Source organism: Saccoglossus kowalevskii, chromosome 3 (genome assembly GCF_978046115.1).
Source record: "Saccoglossus kowalevskii chromosome 3, keSacKowa6.1, whole genome shotgun sequence".
Taxonomy (NCBI): Eukaryota; Metazoa; Hemichordata; class Enteropneusta; family Harrimaniidae; genus Saccoglossus; species Saccoglossus kowalevskii.
Window position 1 is genome coordinate 8948198 of NC_140643.1, and position 21073 is coordinate 8969270.

At 35.7% G+C, this 21073-nt stretch overlaps 1 protein-coding gene across 2 annotated transcripts in view; it reads right to left on the minus strand.

Moving 5' to 3' along the window:
* Positions 1–21073, minus strand: part of LOC100372471 (membrane-associated guanylate kinase, WW and PDZ domain-containing protein 3-like) — a 57135-nt gene that overhangs the window by 16621 nt on the left and 19441 nt on the right. The window contains exons 7-17 of one of the 2 annotated variants that reach the window (XM_085496731.1): positions 20147–20235; positions 19397–19549; positions 18861–19055; positions 11884–12251; positions 8815–8980; positions 5580–5626; positions 4910–5024; positions 4265–4402; positions 3712–3863; positions 2407–2605; positions 2056–2169 (exon numbers count right to left, since the gene is read on the minus strand). In XM_085496731.1, coding sequence (XP_085352857.1) covers positions 2056–2169; positions 2407–2605; positions 3712–3863; positions 4265–4402; positions 4910–5024; positions 5580–5626; positions 8815–8980; positions 11884–12251; positions 18861–19055; positions 19397–19549; positions 20147–20235 — 1736 coding nt within the window. Of the gene's footprint in view, positions 1–2055; positions 2170–2406; positions 2606–3711; positions 3864–4264; positions 4403–4909; positions 5025–5579; positions 5627–8814; positions 8981–11883; positions 12252–18860; positions 19056–19396; positions 19553–20146; positions 20236–21073 lie in introns of both variants that reach the window. The other variant, XM_085496730.1, reaches the window with a different exon arrangement.

The following is a 21073-nucleotide window of genomic DNA, read 5'->3' on the forward strand; positions in this document are numbered from 1 at the left end:
CACCCTCAAAACAATAATGTATCTCACATCATGGTCATAAGTACCCTCAAAACAATAATGTATCTCACATCATGGTCATAAGTACCCTCAAAACAATAATGTATCTCACATCATGGTCATAAGCACCCTCAAAACAATAATGTATCTCACATCATGGTCATAAGCACCCTCAAAACAATAATGTATCTCACATCATGGTCATAAGCACCCTCAAAACAATAATGTATCTCACATCATGGTCATAAGTACCCTCAAAACAATAATGTATCTCACATCATGGTCATAAGCACCCTCAAAACAATAATGTATCTCACATCATGGTCATAAGCACCCTCAAAACAATAATGTATCTCACATCATGGTCATAAGCATCCTCAAAACAATAATGTATCTCACATCATGGTCATAAGTACCCTCAAAACAATAATGTATCTCACATCATGGTCATAAGTACCCTCAAAACAATAATGTATCTCACATCATGGTCATAAGTACCCTCAAAACAATAATGTATCTCACATCATGGTCATAAGCACCCTCAAAACAATAATGTATCTCACATCATGGTCATAAGCACCCTCAAAACAATAATGTATCTCACATCATGGTCATAAGTACCCTCAAAACAATAATGTATCTCACATCATGGTCATAAGTACCCTCAAAACAATAATGTATCTCACATCATGGTCATAAGCACCCTCAAAACAATAATGTATCTCACATCATGGTCATAAGCACCCTCAAAACAATAATGTATCTCACATCATGGTCATAAGCACCCTCAAAACAATAATGTATCTCACATCATGGTCATAAGCACCCTCAAAACAATAATGTATCTCACATCATGGTCATAAGCACCCTCAAAACAATAATGTATCTCACATCATGGTCATAAGCACCATCAAAACAATAATGTATCTCACATCATGGTCATAAGCACCCTCAAAACAATAATGTATCTCACATCATGGTCATAAGTACCCTCAAAACAATAATGTATCTCACATCATGGTCATAAGTACCCTCAAAACAATAATGTATCTCACATCATGGTCATAAGCACCCTCAAAACAATAATGTATCTCACATCATGGTCATAAGTACCCTCAAAACAATAATGTATCTCACATCATGGTCATAAGCACCCTCAAAACAATAATGTATCTCACATCATGGTCATAAGCACCCTCAAAACAATAATGTATCTCACATCATGGTCATAAGTACCCTCAAAACAATAATGTATCTCACATCATGGTCATAAGTACCCTCAAAACAATAATGTATCTCACATCATGGTCATAAGCACCCTCAAAACAATAATGTATCTCACATCATGGTCATAAGCACCCTCAAAACAATAATGTATCTCACATCATGGTCATAAGCACCCTCAAAACAATAATGTATCTCACATCATGGTCATAAGCACCCTCAAAACAATAATGTATCTCACATCATGGTCATAAGCACCCTCAAAACAATAATGTATCTCACATCATGGTCATAAGTACCCTCAAAACAATAATGTATCTCACATCATGGTCATAAGCACCCTCAAAACAATAATGTATCTCACATCATGGTCATAAGCACCCTCAAAACAATAATGTATCTCACATCATGGTCATAAGCACCCTCAAAACAATAATGTATCTCACATCATGGTCATAAGCACCCTCAAAACAATAATGTATCTCACATCATGGTCATAAGCACCCTCAAAACAATAATGTATCTCACATCATGGTCATAAGCACCCTCAAAACAATAATGTATCTCACATCATGGTCATAAGCACCCTCAAAACAATAATGTATCTCACATCATGGTCATAAGCACCCTCAAAACAATAATGTATCTCACATCATGGTCATAAGCACCCTCAAAACAATAATGTATCTCACATCATGGTCATAAGTACCCTCAAAACAATAATGTATCTCACATCATGGTCATAAGCACCCTCAAAACAATAATGTATCTCACATCATGGTCATCACAGATAGAGTTTTGAAAAACCATAAATTGAAATAGAGATATACTAACCAATAGTTGATCCAGATCTGTTTGTAGCTGATATAATTACAAATCCAAATCCTTCATCTGGTCTTCTGGTGACTGTTACATCATATGGATAGACACTGACACTCCTATCATTATCTACAACATACAAATGAGAGTTATATTCAATGCCCATGTATCCACACACTTTTCTGGTATGGATATTGCTGATGCAAATAAAACTAATTGTTCCATCAATAAAACAAAGACTGAATCACTAAAATACAGTTTTCATTGAGATTTTTAATTTGTATAATAAGACATGACCACATGCTAAAAACATGTCCACCATATACAAAAACTACTGAATACCATGCAACCTTTGATTATAGTTACCTGTGGTATGTGCTGGAACTCGTCTTCTTACTCCTAATGATACTCTACCAGCTAATGCAGCACTTCCCATCATGGAAACTACTTTATGATGTGATGCACCAACAACAGAATGCCCATCCACATATAAAATCTCATCTCCAGATTGCAATCTACCGTCAACGTCAGCAGTACCGCCAGGTATAATTGCGCCAACAGACACCTGAAAATTTAAATCATATCTTTAATATAACAAAAATCAAATCATTGAAGCCTACCAAGACTACACCATGTTGAAAAAAACACTAATATTCAAGTTAGACCCCAAATAAAGGGGTTTTGCTTCTCATCCTAGAGAAAATTGAAAAAAATGATGTGGTCACACAGTTTTAATTTTTTTGTATGTATTGAATTTTTTTAAATATCAAAACAAGATATATGTTTAATTTTTATTAAATAATGCTTTCAAATACATGCATTGAAGGTTGATTTGGATTTACAAAAAATCCTACAAAAGATAAAACAAACATTTCCAAATTCTATTGTATGAGACAAACTTTCCCCCTACAAGAAACACAAAATTGAGAGAAAAAAAAAGAGCAAGGCACAGGTTCAAAATTGATGTGTGTAATGATGAGGTGTGACAAGAAGCAAATCTATTTTTTTTATCCAACATATAACACACAAGTTCTAAGTTTCTAGTAAGAAGAAGTTCTGGTATTCTGAGGGACATTGGCTACTGTGAAATTTGAGCCCTAAATACCACAATGTCGTCTACATGTCTGAATTAAGGCCAGACTTTTATTATCCCTTGTTTCGCGAACCCGCCGAATGAACAGGAGCCAAAAATGAAATAAAAATAAAATTTTATTTCAGCGTAATTTCTCGCACCCGCCGACTTGTAAGTGCAAAAAATTGCTAAAAAAACCTTATTTATATATACATGTATATTTTTTTTTTCGCCCATCGCATAACAAACCCAAGTTGCATTTTTGTGGGAGTATCATGATCAAAGTACAAAAGTCTCCCGCAGATGAGAAACAAGGTTATACATGGAATAAAATTTTATTTCATTTCTTCTCTGCGATCAATGATCTCATTTACAATTCCTTGAGAATCACACAAATCTAATGGAAAAAAAGAATTAATTTTATTTTTTTTCCCGCCCTCCTCAAAAAAATTGCCTTATAAAAACTCAAGAAGCAAGGAATAATAAAAGTCTGGCCTAACAATGAATGATGGGAATTATGCTATCATAAATCAAGTATCGTCATATACATGTAGCAGTACAATGAGTGCCTAATTAAGGAACAACAAAAGATACAATACCTGGGAGCCTTCTTCATAGCCACCAACAATACGGAAACCAAATCCACTTTCCTGACGCTTAAGAAATATTGTAAGTTCAACATAGTGGTCCTGTGCACTAGTTTTAAGAATAGGTTGTTGGGATGTAGAAGGCGGCCTACTGTCAGACATACCTGAAAGAGAAAATGTTGACACATTAGAAAATATCACCACGCAATGAACAAATCTGAGAGGTTCACTGTATTGCCTATATGTATAATATCAAAGCAATCAGACAATCAGTTTTCAACAAGAAGTCACTTACCAAAAAAATATTTATCAAAATGACAGAATTAAAGATATGATCATGAAATGAACAAATCTAAATGAGGTCTACCCAAAGCTCGTAGTTTTCAGGAATAAGTGAAAGTAAAAATTGACGACAGACAATCACTCGTATGATAAGCTCAGCTCGACAAAGTCGACAGTAGAACAAAAATGATGGTTGTGCGTACAGTGCTACACTGCTCTATCATAATAAAACCAATACACAGTACTTGTGCTATAACACTGCACCATCATATTATATACGTACTACTTTTCAAAGGTGATTGGCTTCGGCCTGCGAAGGTCTTATCTCTTGGACTATTATTCACTGTTGATGATAAATGGACATTCTTTGGTCGGCCCAACTCTGGACTAGGTTCCCCATAACTTGAAAGAGTTGGATGTTCTGTGAATGAATACAAATAGTTCAGTGTTCTAATTATTGACATTTAATTAGGCGTTCAGTTGAGTATTTTTAATTATAAATGATTTGCTAACAAGTCATGATGCGAGTTCCTCTTGTTCTATACTAAACAACTAAACACCGAAATGAGTCAGCCATTTTAAATAAGAACTTGAAACAAATATTAGGAAGTGTAACATGATATCATAGTTATCAGTCAAGGCATGCAAGGCATTCATAATGATGGAACTGCTAAATTTGTAATCATTTTTAACATTGACATTGATGCTATTTGGAACTTGATCATCAAAGGAAAACATCTAATCCAAAAAATGTAAGATGTATGTGTTTGAAAGTGATTGGTGCAGGCATGCGCAAGATACAACTGGAGATGCTCTTACAGATAGATACACAGAGGTAATTCCATATATACTGGTTTTTAGATCTTGTCCAAACTGGAACTAAAAAAGACACATTACATTTATGATATGAAATGTTCAATGATATTACCTTCCACTGACTTCGCTGAATAAGATGACACGGAGGCTGGCTTCATCGTTGATGACACTTGGTAAAACATTCTATTATTGTACATTCCTTTATCACCTTCATTCTGATGATTAAACTGTAAGAAAAGTTATTTTTTTCAGTAAAAATGTAACAAGCCAAGTTAGGAGCTGTTTTGCCAAGATGGATGAGTTGTGTATTATAAAACTAAAAATATATTTCTAGACAAAAAATCTTACTACATTCAACCACTGCAATTGGACAAGTGTAACAAGTTACACAATATGTAACAAACTTTTTCTATTGACAAGATGTTTTAAACATTAAAGCAGTCTGTTGGCTGAAATAAGCTCTACTGTTAGCAATGCACATTTCAATTAAAGAACTGAAGACATCATTGGAAAATTAACAATATGTATAGTATTAAAGCAATCGGACTTGTGGTTTTTAACAAGAAGTCGAAAATATCACTTTTTATCAAAACTTACAAAATATTCACCAATTAGAGAATAAAGACATCATCATGAAATGAGCAAAACTAAGAGAGGTATACCCAAGGCTTGTGGTTGAAAAAGTAAAAAGTTGACACGGACGACAGACAGTCACTCATATGATAAGCTCCACTCGACAAAGTCAACAGCAGAGCTAATAAAAATAAATTACACATGTATACCTGTGGTGAGAATCCTTTCCGCTGAGAAGAAGGAGAGCTTCCAGGACCTGTGACAAAAAAAGCAATGATAGAAATTAATCAAACTAACAAGTCCCTGTAAATGACAGTCTTCATCAATAACGCAAGTAAAAGTGTGAGACAGTAACATTGATCAAGAAAATAGAGTCAAAACATAGTGTAAGCATTTCAACCTTGTCCAGTGAGAATTAAAATACAAATGTATGGATAGATACAAACTAATGATGTACATGATAAGAGTATAAAAGACTTGAAACAGTGCAATAATATATAGGAATATTTTGCATGGTGAATACTAGCTAAAATTTAGATGGAAACAATTCTGATCAAATAAGAACAATGACGTCATCATATTTATATAATTCTTCAAATAATATTGATCTCAATGACCCTTATAGAATAATATAACATGAATTGTTTAATCCCAAATAAAAATTTTCAGAATCAGATCTCAAAAATAGTGACATGTATCTGTAACATGTATTCCCATCAACTATCAAGGCTGACTGAAATTGACCAAGTCAATGAATGCATTTCAAGCATTTGGATTTGATCTTTTAAACAAGCAGCCTATCGGCTGAGATAGCTCCGCTGTTAGAAATGCACATTTCAATTAAAGAACTGAAGACATCATCAGAAAATGAACAATATGTATAGTATCAAAGCAATCACTTACAGTTTTTAACAAGAAGTCGAAAATATCACTTTCTACCAAAAATTACAAAAATATTCACGAAAATTAGAGAATTGAAGACATCATCATGAAATGAACAAATCTGAGAGAGGTCCACATGTAGTACCTATATATGTAAAATCAAAGCAATTGGACTTGCGGTTTTTAACAAGAAGTCGAAAATATCACTTTTTACCAAAAATGATAAAAATATTCACCAAAATTAGAGAATTAAAGATATCATTACAAAATGAACAATTCTGAGAGAGGTCCACATGCAGTACCTATATATGTAATATCAAAGCAATTGCACATGCGGTTTTTAACAAGAAGTCGAAAATATCACTTTTTACCAAAAATGACAAAAATATTCACCAAAATTAGAGAATTAAAGATATCATTACAAAATGAACAAATCTGAGAGAGGTCCACATGTAGTACCTATATATGTAATATCAAAGCAATTGCAATTGCGGTTTTTAACAAGAAGTTGAAAATATCACTTTTTACCAAAAATGACAAAAATATTCACCAAAATTGGAGAATTGAAGATATCAACATGAAATGAACAAACCTAAGAGAGGTCTACCCAAGGTACATATACACCAAGTATCAAAACATTCAGGCTTGTAGTTTTCAAGAAGAAGTCGAAAAAGTAAAACATTGACACGGACGACGGCGACGGACAATCACTCATATGATAAGCTCCGCTCGACAAAGTCGACAGCGGAGCTAAAAATGGCCACCAGTTGATCAAAAATGATGTGCATATGTATGACATCATGTATTGTTTTTTACATCCTAAATGGCCACCAGTTGATCAAAACTGATGTGCATATGTATGACATCATGTATTGTTTTTACATCCTAAATGGCCACCAGTTGATCAAAACAGATGTGCATATGTATGACATCATGTATTGTTTTTTACATCCTAAATGGCCACCAGTTGATCAAAACTGATGTGCATACGTATGGCATCATGTATTGTTTTTTACATCCTAAATGGCCACCAGTTGATCAAAACTGATGTGCATATGTATGACATCATGTATTGTTTTTTACATCCTAAATGGCCACCAGTTGATCAAAACTGATGTGCATATGTATGACATCATGTATTGTTTTTTACATCCTAAATGGCCACCAGTTGATCAAAACTGATGTGCATATGTATGACATCATGTATTGTTTTTTACATCCTAAATGGCCACCAGTTGATCAAAACTGATGTGCATATGTATGACATCATGTATTGTTTTTTACATCCTAAATGGCCACCAGTTGATCAAAACTGATGTGCATATGTATGACATCATGTATTGTTTTTTACATCCTAAATGGCCACCAGTTGATCAAAACTGATGTGCATATGTATGACATCATGTATTGTTTTTTACATCCTAAATGGCCACCAGTTGATCAAAACTGATGTGCATATGTATGACATCATGTATTGTTTTTTACATCCTAAATGGCCACCAGTTGATCAAAACTGATGTGCATATGTATGACATCATGTATTGTTTTTTACATCCTAAATGGCCACCAGTTGATCAAAACTGATGTGCATATGTATGGCATCATGTATTGTTTTTTACATCCTAAATGGCCACCAGTTGATCAAAACTGATGTGCATATGTATGACATCATGTATTGTTTTTTACATCCTAAATGGCCACCAGTTGATCAAAACTGATGTGCATATGTATGACATCATGTATTGTTTTTTACATCCTAAATGGCCACCAGTTGATCAAAACTGATGTGCATATGTATGACATCATGTATTGTTTTTTACATCCTAAATGGCCACCAGTTGATCAAAACTGATGTGCATATGTATGGCATCATGTATTGTTTTTTACATCCTAAATGGCCACCAGTTGATCAAAACTGATGTGCATATGTATGACATCATGTATTGTTTTTTACATCCTAAATGGCCACCAGTTGATCAAAACTGATGTGCATATGTATGGCATCATGTATTGTTTTTTACATCCTAAATGGCCACCAGTTGATCAAAACTGATGTGCATATGTATGACATCATGTATTGTTTTTTACATCCTAAATGGCCACCAGTTGATCAAAACTGATGTGCATATGTATGACATCATGTATTGTTTTTTACATCCTAAATGGCCACCAGTTGATCAAAACTGATGTGCATATGTATGGCATCATGTATTGTTTTTTACATCCTAAATGGCCACCAGTTGATCAAAACTGATGTGCATATGTATGACATCATGTATTGTTTTTTACATCCTAAATGGCCACCAGTTGATCAAAACTGATGTGCATATGTATGACATCATGTATTGTTTTTATTACCAAGGTTGAAAGGTATCATTCAATGCATGTCAGAGAAAATGCTCTGGTGATGAACAGAACTTTGTGGACTTTTGGACTTTGTGTGATCAAGAATAAAAATATATAAATTAAGAAACTACTACAGCCAATAAAGTCTTGTTTTCAGACTAATCAAAAGAGCTCAAAAATATGTCCTGTAGGATTACAGAATAGAATGATACTTACCCCCTCTTTGTATGGTTATTGCAGCAGGGACACCTTTGGAACATTTTTTCAAAACGTTTACAACTTCGCTGTGACTCATATTACGAACATTATAATGATTAATCTCAATCAGTACATCTTCTTCTGCCAAATTTTTACATCGTGGTTCATCAAGAATTTGCTTGACCTGGAGTGAAATAAGTCCCATTTAATTGTGAGACATACAGTGTACATGTATTGATAGAGTATCTCAAGACATTGTTTATTATAATGGTACTCTAATTAGTGACATTATTGAATCCAACAAATGTACATGTATGGTTGTTGACCTTTGACACTTCTGCCAAGATACATAAATATAATGCTTTACTTAAAAAAATTATAGGAGTAATATATGCCTAAATATGTGTTGTACATCAAACAAGTTCTTGTCAATGACATGGTACTTGTTTGTATTTAGTTGAATTAACATTAGACCAAAATCTGTCAAGACATGACCGAGAAATGAAAGAACACATAAAAATCAAAGAAAGCTTAGAAAGAACTCCTGTGTGCTGAGAGTATTGAAGACACATTAAAAATTAATTTAAAATTACTTCTACTTGAAATATTGATGGAATAGCTGAAAACTAATTATGTAAATCAGGTAACTGATATGAACAGATTTGAGTGTAAAACTAATAAGGCCTGCATAATGTAATATCTATGTACCAAGTTTCATTGAAATGTGATTAGAACAAAAAAAACTATGAATGATTATTAGAGAATTAATATGAACAAACTTCAACCCAAAATTAATCAGGCAAGAGCATTTATGTACCAAATTTTATTCAAATGTGATGATCAGTAATTGAGATATCAGTGTTAATTAATTAATTATTTTAATTAGGTGATTAATAAGCATAACTATTTACCAAAAACTAATTAGATCTCTGCATAGTCCTAGGTTCATTGAAATGTAGTGATGAACACTCTACCTTTTAACATCTTTTATTTTTAATTTTATCTTGTAGTCTAGCTACTGCATTTTTTTCTTATGATTTGTATTTTATTTACCATACTGCGCCCTCTGATGGCATAGTAGTTATTATTATTATTATTATAAAATCCAATTAGTGGTTCTTTATATATCAGCGGAACATTCATGAAAAAAATTAACTAATTATGCAAATTAGGTAATTAATATCCACAATTATTTACCCTAAAACTAATCAGGTCTCTGCATAGTCCTAGAGGATCTATGTAGCAAGTCTCATTGAAATATGATGATCAGTACTTGTCAATGAGTTATCAGGTGAAAAGCTGAAAATTAACTAATTATGCTAATAAGGTGATTAATATGCACAAATATTTACTCCAACACTAATCAGGTTTCTGCACAGTCCTTAAGTAACTATGTACCAAGTTTTATTGAAATGTGACGATTACTACTTAAAGTATCAAAAGCTGAAAATTAATTAATTATGCAAATTAGGTAATTAATATGTACTGATATTACCCTAAAAACTATCAGGTCTGTGCAGTGTCCTATGATATATATGTACCAAGTTTTATTGAAATGTAATGATTAGTACTTGAGATATCAGTGGAAAAGCCAAAAATTGATAAAGCATTATGTAAATTAGGTAATTAATATTGCACAGATTTTTACCCAAAACTAATCAAATCTGCGCATTAGTTCAGAGCATCTATGTGCCAAGTTTCATCAAAATCAAATGAGTGGTTCTTTAGATATCAGTGGAACAATCATAGAACAGCTAAAAATCAGCTAATTATCATGCAAATTAGGTAATTAATATGCATGGATTTTTACCAAAACCTAGTCAAATCTGCGCATTGGTCCAGAGCATCTATGCACCAAGTTTCATCAAAAATCAATGTATGGTTCTTTAGATATCAGTGGAACAGACACACACACACACACACACACAGACACACACACACACAGACAGACACACACACTAACTGCAAAGACTCCCTTTTTGTGCTTCGCACATGAGAGTCAACAAAACTAACATGGCAAATTAATTATGTTTGTTGTTTATTCATGCTACGCAAGTTTGACTAACATCAACCAGGCATGCCTGAGAAACGGTTGATGGCAAGTTAAATTCATCAAAATTCAAATCAAGACAACATGCAACCAGTGACAAAATACTAAGTAATGCAGGTTACTATTAATGCATTTGTTATTAAGCTCGCCTCCATATTACATAGTGGACTTTTCATAATTTAAGCCAAATAAGAGTCTGCATCATTTAACTTGGATACACTGTAGATTTCAATCACACTCTAATTGGGACTGCATACAGTTTATACATATAGTTTATACATACATATAGATTAGGGAATGTGGAGAGCTACTATATGGGAAGAGATTTCCCTTGCAGATGAAAGGAATAGTTTATAAGAGTTGTGTGAGATCAGCATTGCTGTATGGGAGCGAGACATGGTGTTTGAGTGAAAATGAGCTGGGTATTTTAAGGAGGACAGAGAGAGCGATGGTGAGAGTGATGTGTGGGGTGAAGTTGATGGACAGAAAGAAAACTAAGGACTTGATGCAGATGTTGGGTTTGAATGAAGCGGTAGATCGGTTGGCGAAGGCAAATGGGGTACGTTGATATGGGCATGTGCTGAGGAGGGAGGATGAGCATGTATTAAGAAGGGCCCTTGATTTAGAGGTGAGCGGTCCAAGGAAAAGGGGAAGGCCAAAGAAGACGTGGAAGATGCAAGTGGAGGAGGAGAGTGGGAAGGTTGGGATGAGGATGAGGGATGCTTTAAATCGTGCAAAGTGGAGGGAGGGGGTAAGAGCGATTGCCACTAGTTTAAGGTGAATCCGGCCACCCTCGTCTTCGGGGACCAAACCGGATTTAAAACTCTGGACTACTACTACTACTACTATACATGTATGTGCAAATTCAACGTTCTGTTATTGTTCTGTTTTCTGACTAGCCATTACTGTCATTGAGCACACTGCATTAAAGCTGACATCTAAAAACTGGCCATTATCAATATATAAACATCTGTGATCCCACTGTAAGCACAGGCATTTGACAACAATGGTATTTCAATTGTTACATCTTGACTTACCTTCTGGCCATACGGACTATCAGCAATGGTAAAACCAAATCCTAGAGCACCTTTCACAATATTAATAGTTAAATGCTCCGGTTTGTAAGAAGCTTCTCTTCCTGTAGTTTGCATTGAGTTGTCATCTTTATTGAATTTCATAGTATCAGCATATCTGTTATCTGAAGTGAGTTGAAGATGTTTGGCAGTATTCTCTGGTGACACTGTCTGGTGTGTGTTTACATCATCAGGATCAAATGGAAGTGGATATCCCCTACAAACTTCTAGTAAGACTTTATCACCTGGTGCTACAGCTTGGAATAGTTTGACAACTTGCTGGTGTGTGTATCCTAATACCAATGTATCATTTACATATACCAATACATCACCTGGAAACAACCAAATGTAATATAATGTAAAAAGTGTAATCTGTATTATTACAATTATATTTTAAACAGTTATGCTTGTTAATATGTCATAATAGAGGTAATTGAGAGGATTGCCTGAATGTCCATCTAAATGCTATAACACAGGAAATGCAGACCATTGCATCAGAGTACAGAAATTCACCTCAATGCTGTAACACAGGAAATGCAGACCATTGCATCAGAATACAGAAATTTACCTCAATGCTGTAACACAGGAAATGCAGACCATTGCATCAGAGTACAGAAATTCACCTCAATGCTGTAACACAGGAAATGCAGACCATTGCATCAGAATACAGAAATTCACCTCAATGCTGTAACACAGGAAATGCAGACCATTGCATCAGAATACAGAAATTCACCTAAATACTGTAACACAGGAAATGCAGACCATTGCATCAGAGTACAGAAATTCACCTAAATACTGTAACACAGGAAATGCAGACCATTGCATCAGAATACAGAAATTCACCTCAATGCTGTAACACAGGAAATGCAGACCATTGCATCAGAGTACAGAAATTCACTTCAATGCTGTAACACAGGAAATGCAGACCATTGCATCAGAGTACAGAAATTCACCTCAATGCTGTAACACAGGAAATGCAGACCATTGCAACAGAGTACAGAAATTCACCTCAATGCTGTAACACAGGAAATGCAGACCATTGCATCAGAATACAGAAATTCACCTAAATACTGTAACACAGGAAATGCAGACCATTGCATCAGAGTACAGAAATTCACCTCAATGCTGTAACACAGGAAATGCAGACCATTGCATCAGAATACAGAAATTCACCTAAATACTGTAACACAGGAAATGCAGACCATTGCATCAGAATACAGAAATTCACCTAAATACTGTAACACAGGAAATGCAGACCATTGCATCAGAATACAGAAATTTACCTCAATGCTGTAACACAGGAAATGCAGACGATTGCATCAGAATACAGAAATTCACCTCAATGCTGTAACACAGGAAATGCAGACCATTGCATCAGAGTACAGAAATTCACCTCAATGCTGTAACACAGGAAATGCAGACCATTGCATCAGAATACAGAAATTCACCTAAATACTGTAACACAGGAAATGCAGACCATTGCATCAGAATACAGAAATTCACCTCAATGCTGTAACACAGGAAATGCAGACCATTGCATCAGAGTACAGAAATTCACCTCAATGCTGTAACACAGGAAATGCAGACCATTGCATCAGAATACAGAAATTCACCTCAATGCTGTAACACAGGAAATGCAGACCATTGCATCAGAGTACAGAAATTCACCTCAATGCTGTAACACAGGAAATGCAGACCATTGCATCAGAATACAGAAATTCACCTCAATGCTGTAACACAGGAAATGCAGACCATTGCATCAGAATACAGAAATTCACCTCAATGCTGTAACACAGGAAATGCAGACCATTGCATCAGAATACAGAAATTCACCTAAATACTGTAACACAGGAAATGCAGACCATTGCATCAGAATACAGAAATTCACCTCAATGCTGTAACACAGGAAATGCAGACCATTGCATCAGAATACAGAAATTCACCTCAATGCTGTAACACAGGAAATGCAGACCATTGCAACAGAGTACAGAAATTCACCTCAATGCTGTAACACAGGAAATGCAGACCATTGCATCAGAGTACAGAAATTCACTTCAATGATGTAACACAGGAAATGCAGACCATTGCATCAGAGTACAGAAATTCACTTCAATGATGTAACACAGGAAATGCAGACCATTGCATCAGAGTACAGAAATTCACTTCAATGCTGTAACACAGGAAATGCAGACCATTGCATCAGAGTACAGCAATTCACCTCAATGCTGTAACACAGGAAATGCAGACCATTGCAACAGAGTACAGAAATTCACCTCAATGCTGTAACACAGGAAATGCAGACCATTGCATCAGAGTACAGAAATTCACTTCAATGATGTAACACAGGAAATGCAGACCATTGCATCAGAATACAGAAATTCACCTCAATGCTGTAACACAGGAAATGCAGACCATTGCATCAGAGTACAGAAATTCACTTCAATGATGTAACACAGGAAATGCAGACCATTGCATCAGAATACAGAAATTCACCTCAATGCTGTAACACAGGAAATGCAGACCATTGCATCAGAGTACAGAAATTCACTTCAATGCTGTAACACAGGAAATGCAGACCATTGCATCAGAGTACAGAAATTCACCTCAATGCTGTAACACAGGAAATGCAGACCATTGCATCAGAGTACAGAAATTCACCTCAATGCTGTAACACAGGAAATGCAGACCATTGCAACAGAGTACAGAAATTCACCTCAATGCTGTAACACAGGAAATGCAGACCATTGCATCAGAGTACAGAAATTCACCTCAATGCTGTAACACAGGAAATGCAGACCATTGCATCAGAGTACAGAAATTCACCTAAATACTGTAACACAGGAAATGCAGACCATTGCATCAGAGTACAGAAATTCACTTCAATGCTGTAACACAGGAAATGCAGACCATTGCATCAGAGTGCAGAAATTCACCTCAATGATGTAACACAGGAAATGCAGACCATTGCATCAGAATACAGAAATTCACCTCAATGCTGTAACACAGGAAATGCAGACCATTGCATCAGAGTACAAAAATTCACCTCAATGCTGTAACACAGGAAATGCAGACCATTGCATCAGAGTACAGAAATTCACCTCAATGCTGTAACACAGGAAATGCAGACCATTGCAAGAGAGTACAGAAATTCACCTCAATGCTGTAACACAGGAAATGCAGACCATTGCATCAGAGTACAGAAATTCACCTCAATGCTGTAACACAGGAAATGCAGACCATTGCAACAGAGTACAGAAATTCACCTCAATGCTGTAACACAGGAAATGCAGACCATTGCATCAGAGTACAGAAATTCACCTCAATGCTGTAACACAGGAAATGCAGACCATTGCATCAGAGTACAGAAATTCACCTCAATGCTGTAACACAGGAAATGCAGACCATTGCATCAGAATACAGAAATTCACCTAAATACTGTAACACAGGAAATGCAGACCATTGCATCAGAATACAGAAATTCACCTCAATGCTGTAACACAGGAAATGCAGACCATTGCATCAGAGTACAGAAATTCACCTCAATGCTGTAACACAGGAAATGCAGACCATTGCATCAGAGTACAGAAATTCACCTCAATGCTGTAACACAGGAAATGCAGACCATTGCATCAGAATACAGAAATTCACCTAAATACTGTAACACAGGAAATGCAGACCATTGCATCAGAATACAGAAATTCACCTCAATGCTGTAACACAGGAAATGCAGACCATTGCATCAGAGTACAGAAATTCACTTCAATGATGTAACACAGGAAATGCAGACCATTGCATCAGAGTACAGAAATTCACTTCAATGATGTAACACAGGAAATGCAGACCATTGCATCAGAGTACAGAAATTCACTTCAATGCTGTAACACAGGAAATGCAGACCATTGCATCAGAGTACAGAAATTCACCTCAATGCTGTAACACAGGAAATGCAGACCATTGCAACAGAGTACAGAAATTCACCTCAATGCTGTAACACAGGAAATGCAGACCATTGCATCAGAGTACAGAAATTCACTTCAATGATGTAACACAGGAAATGCAGACCATTGCATCAGAATACAGAAATTCACCTCAATGCTGTAACACAGGAAATGCAGACCATTGCATCAGAGTACAGAAATTCACTTCAATGCTGTAACACAGGAAATGCAGACCATTGCATCAGAGTACAGAAATTCACCTCAATGCTGTAACACAGGAAATGCAGACCATTGCATCAGAGTACAGAAATTCACCTCAATGCTGTAACACAGGAAATGCAGACCATTGCAACAGAGTACAGAAATTCACTTCAATGCTGTAACACAGGAAATGCAGACCATTGCATCAGAGTACAGAAATTCACCTCAATGCTGTAACACAGGAAATGCAGACCATTGCATCAGAGTACAGAAATTCACCTAAATACTGTAACACAGGAAATGCAGACCATTGCATCAGAGTACAGAAATTCACTTCAATGCTGTAACACAGGAAATGCAGACCATTGCATCAGAGTACAGAAATTCACCTCAATGATGTAACACAGGAAATGCAGACCATTGCATCAGAATACAGAAATTCACCTCAATGCTGTAACACAGGAAATGCAGACCATTGCATCAGAGTACAAAAATTCACCTCAATGCTGTAACACAGGAAATGCAGACCATTGCATCAGAGTACAGAAATTCACCTCAATGCTGTAACACAGGAAATGCAGACCATTGCAAGAGAGTACAGAAATTCACCTCAATGCTGTAACACAGGAAATGCAGACCATTGCATCAGAGTACAGAAATTCACCTCAATGCTGTAACACAGGAAATGCAGACCATTGCAACAGAGTACAGAAATTCACCTCAATGCTGTAACACAGGAAATGCAGACCATTGCATCAGAGTACAGAAATTCACCTCAATGCTGTAACACAGGAAATGCAGACCATTGCATCAGAGTACAGAAATTCACCTCAATGCTGTAACACAGGAAATGCAGACCATTGCAACAGAATACAGAAATTCACCTCAATGCTGTAACACAGGAAATGCAGACCATTGCATCAGAGTACAGAAATTCACTTCAATGATGTAACACAGGAAATGCAGACCATTGCATCAGAGTACAGAAATTCACTTCAATGCTGTAACACAGGAAATGCAGACCATTGCATCAGAGTACAGAAATTCACCTCAATGCTGTAACACAGGAAATGCAGACCATTGCAACAGAGTACAGAAATTCACCTCAATGCTGTAACACAGGAAATGCAGACCATTGCATCAGAGTACAGAAATTCACTTCAATGATGTAACACAGGAAATGCAGACCATTGCATCAGAATACAGAAATTCACCTCAATGCTGTAACACAGGAAATGCAGACCATTGCATCAGAGTACAGAAATTCACTTCAATGCTGTAACACAGGAAATGCAGACCATTGCATCAGAGTACAGAAATTCACCTCAATGCTGTAACACAGGAAATGCAGACCATTGCATCAGAGTACAGAAATTCACCTCAATGCTGTAACACAGGAAATGCAGACCATTGCAACAGAGTACAGAAATTCACCTCAATGCTGTAACACAGGAAATGCAGACCATTGCATCAGAGTACAGAAATTCACCTCAATGCTGTAACACAGGAAATGCAGACCATTGCATCAGAGTACAGAAATTCACCTAAATACTGTAACACAGGAAATGCAGACCATTGCATCAGAGTACAGAAATTCACTTCAATGCTGTAACACAGGAAATGCAGACCATTGCATCAGAGTACAGAAATTCACCTCAATGATGTAACACAGGAAATGCAGACCATTGCATCAGAATACAGAAATTCACCTCAATGCTGTAACACAGGAAATGCAGACCATTGCATCAGAGTACAAAAATTCACCTCAATGCTGTAACACAGGAAATGCAGACCATTGCATCAGAGTACAGAAATTCACCTCAATGCTGTAACACAGGAAATGCAGACCATTGCAAGAGAGTACAGAAATTCACCTCAATGCTGTAACACAGGAAATGCAGACCATTGCATCAGAGTACAGAAATTCACCTCAATGCTGTAACACAGGAAATGCAGACCATTGCAACAGAGTACAGAAATTCACCTCAATGCTGTAACACAGGAAATGCAGACCATTGCATCAGAGTACAGAAATTCACCTCAATGCTGTAACACAGGAAATGCAGACCATTGCATCAGAGTACAGAAATTCACCTCAATGCTGTAACACAGGAAATGCAGACCATTGCAACAGAATACAGAAATTCACCTCAATGCTGTAACACAGGAAATGCAGACCATTGCATCAGAGTACAGAAATTCACCTCAATGCTGTAACACAGGAAATGCAGACCATTGCATCAGAATACAGAAATTCACCTCAATGCTGTAACACAGGAAATGCAGACCATTGCAACAGAGTACAGAAATTCACCTCAATGCTGTAACACAGGAAATGCAGACCATTGCATCAGAGTACAGAAATTCAAATCCTGTATTACAACACCAAGAACACATCTAGTTGTACCGTTCTTCTTCATATCAGAAAATGTAAGTTCATGTTTATAAATACTAAAAAATAATAAGTTTACTTAGTTTTAAAATGAAATCATATATTATGAAGTCACAGAGACAAAGTTTGAAGTTGAAAAAACATACCCTCGCACGATAAAATTTATTAAAATCCACAATAATTTTTGTCATCGTACTGAATTTTGAAAAAGAAAAAAAAAAAGATTACTAGATGGCTAGTTTAAATCAAGCTGTTGAACCAATTGATAAGTATCTGTATCAATGATGTGTAATGTCAAAAAAATCGGTACATGTCAGAGAAATGGTTAGGGTTTTGTCTCATGTCATTGAATCCAAAATTGCAGGTCTTGTCTATGTACCAAAATTATTGTGTATATTATTAGTACATACCTGGTTGTAGTTTTCCATCTTCAAAAGCTGGTCCGTTTGGTACAATACTTTTAACTTGTAAAAACTCCTGTGGTTCATCACCACCAACAATTGTAAATCCAAATCCACGGTTACTTTTTACTAATAAGGTCCTCAAAGGAGTTCCTTTCAATTCATTAGGATTTTGGGTAAAAACTGGTCTGCTAGAATTCATGCCTAGAGCAGATGAGACATAAACCATGAGAGCAATTTATAAAATTAATAAGAAATAAGACTTAAAAGCGAGATGAATTAGAAACATGTAATTTATTGAAACATCAGGTTCAATTACCCCATAAGATTCCTGGTTAAAAAAACAAACAAACTACATTTCCCTAAACGCTGCAATCTATACAGATTTTGTTCTATTATAGATGTGCATACAGAAATTAAAGATTTGTTTCTATGGCCAAAATAACTAATATATATATAAGGTGCTTCTATTGGAGAACAAATACAGTATTCCCATATTTCATTTTCTTCTGCACAACCTATGTGTTAATATTATAATATCATACCAGTGTTGTTACCAGCAATATTACTTTCACTGAAAGTTCTTGGAATGCCAGCTATGGGTTTTTTACGAGGTCTGGGCAATGTCTGAGACTGCACAATTGGTTCTTGTATTTCTTTTTCTATAGGTTTCTTATTTTCACTGTAACTTGGTAAGTCTGCTGAAAAAAAAGATCATATAAAAACAAAGATCCAAATTATAAGGCATACATGTATAATGTACATATTGCGACAGGTTACAATATACAGATATGTACATGTAATAAACACAGATTACTCAATCATTCATACATGAAAATTACAGATTACTCATTTTAGTCGTATTGGGAAGATTATGATACATCTTTTCCTCCCAAGTATACATCATGTGAATGACGAAATCCAAAAAAGTTTAGAACAGATTTAGCTGACTTCTTTGTATGTTGACCATGTATGTTTTTATTATTAGAGGATGCTCCCGCATGTAATTGATCCATATTTAGAATTCACATTTTCTAATATGGTAGGATGAAAATACCGCAAAATTACAGCAAGCTGTAACTTATGGCGTTACGGTGACAGATGTATAATAAGAGAAATTATTACCATTGCTATGTCAAAATCATTACATTTCAAATTATTTTTTTCTATTTTCAAACAGGGTGGGTGGTGGTTATGTGATGCATAATACAGTCATCTTGATTCTGCTGCACATATAGTAAGAACAAATTAGTGCTCCATGAAATACATGTGAATAATAATTAAAGTTGTAATACCTAGTGGTTTATTTTCATCCTTAGGAAAGTGGGTCATCATTTTAGCTTGCACAACAGGATTTTCATACTGAGTTCTTCTATTAATGTGGCTGTGGAATAAACACATAGTTTTAAGAACATAGCAAACACTACGAGTGTTAAAAAGTAATTTTTAGAAACAATTAGTAAATAGAATGAATACTGAGTAAATACTCACATTTAGGTGTAATTTTAGTCTAATTTATGTTTTTTATAGGCACTGACATCAACCCACATTCTAATTGGTTAATAAGTGACTTGACCTATCAGGTCAAAGATTATAACCAATTATAACCAATTATAACCAAAAATTATAACCAATGGCTATTACGTTAAAATCACAATGCAGGACAAAACCTAGACCAGGTCCCAATCATACAGCCTAGACCAGATCCCAATCATGTTATGGCCTAGACCAGATCCCAATCATGTTATGGCCTAGACCAGATCCCAAATATGTTATGGGCTAGACAACATCCCAATTTTGTGGCCTTGACATGGTCCCAATCATGTTATGGCCTAGACCAGATCCCAATTATGTAATGGACTAGATAACATCCCAATTTTGTGGCCTTGACATGGTACCAATTATGTTATGGCCTAGACCAGATCCCAAATATGTTATGGACTAGATAACATCCCAATTTTGTGGCCTTGACATGGTCCCAATCATGTTATGGCCTAGACCAGATCCCAATTATGTTATGGACTAGACAACATCCCAATTTTGTGGCTATGACATGGTCCCAATCATGTTATGGCCTAGACCAGATCCCAATTATGTTATGGGCTAGATAACATCCCAATTTTGTGGCCATGACATGGTCCCAATCATGTTATGGCCTAGACCAGATCCCAATTATGTTATGGACTAGACAACATCCCAATTTTGTGGCCTTGACATGGTCC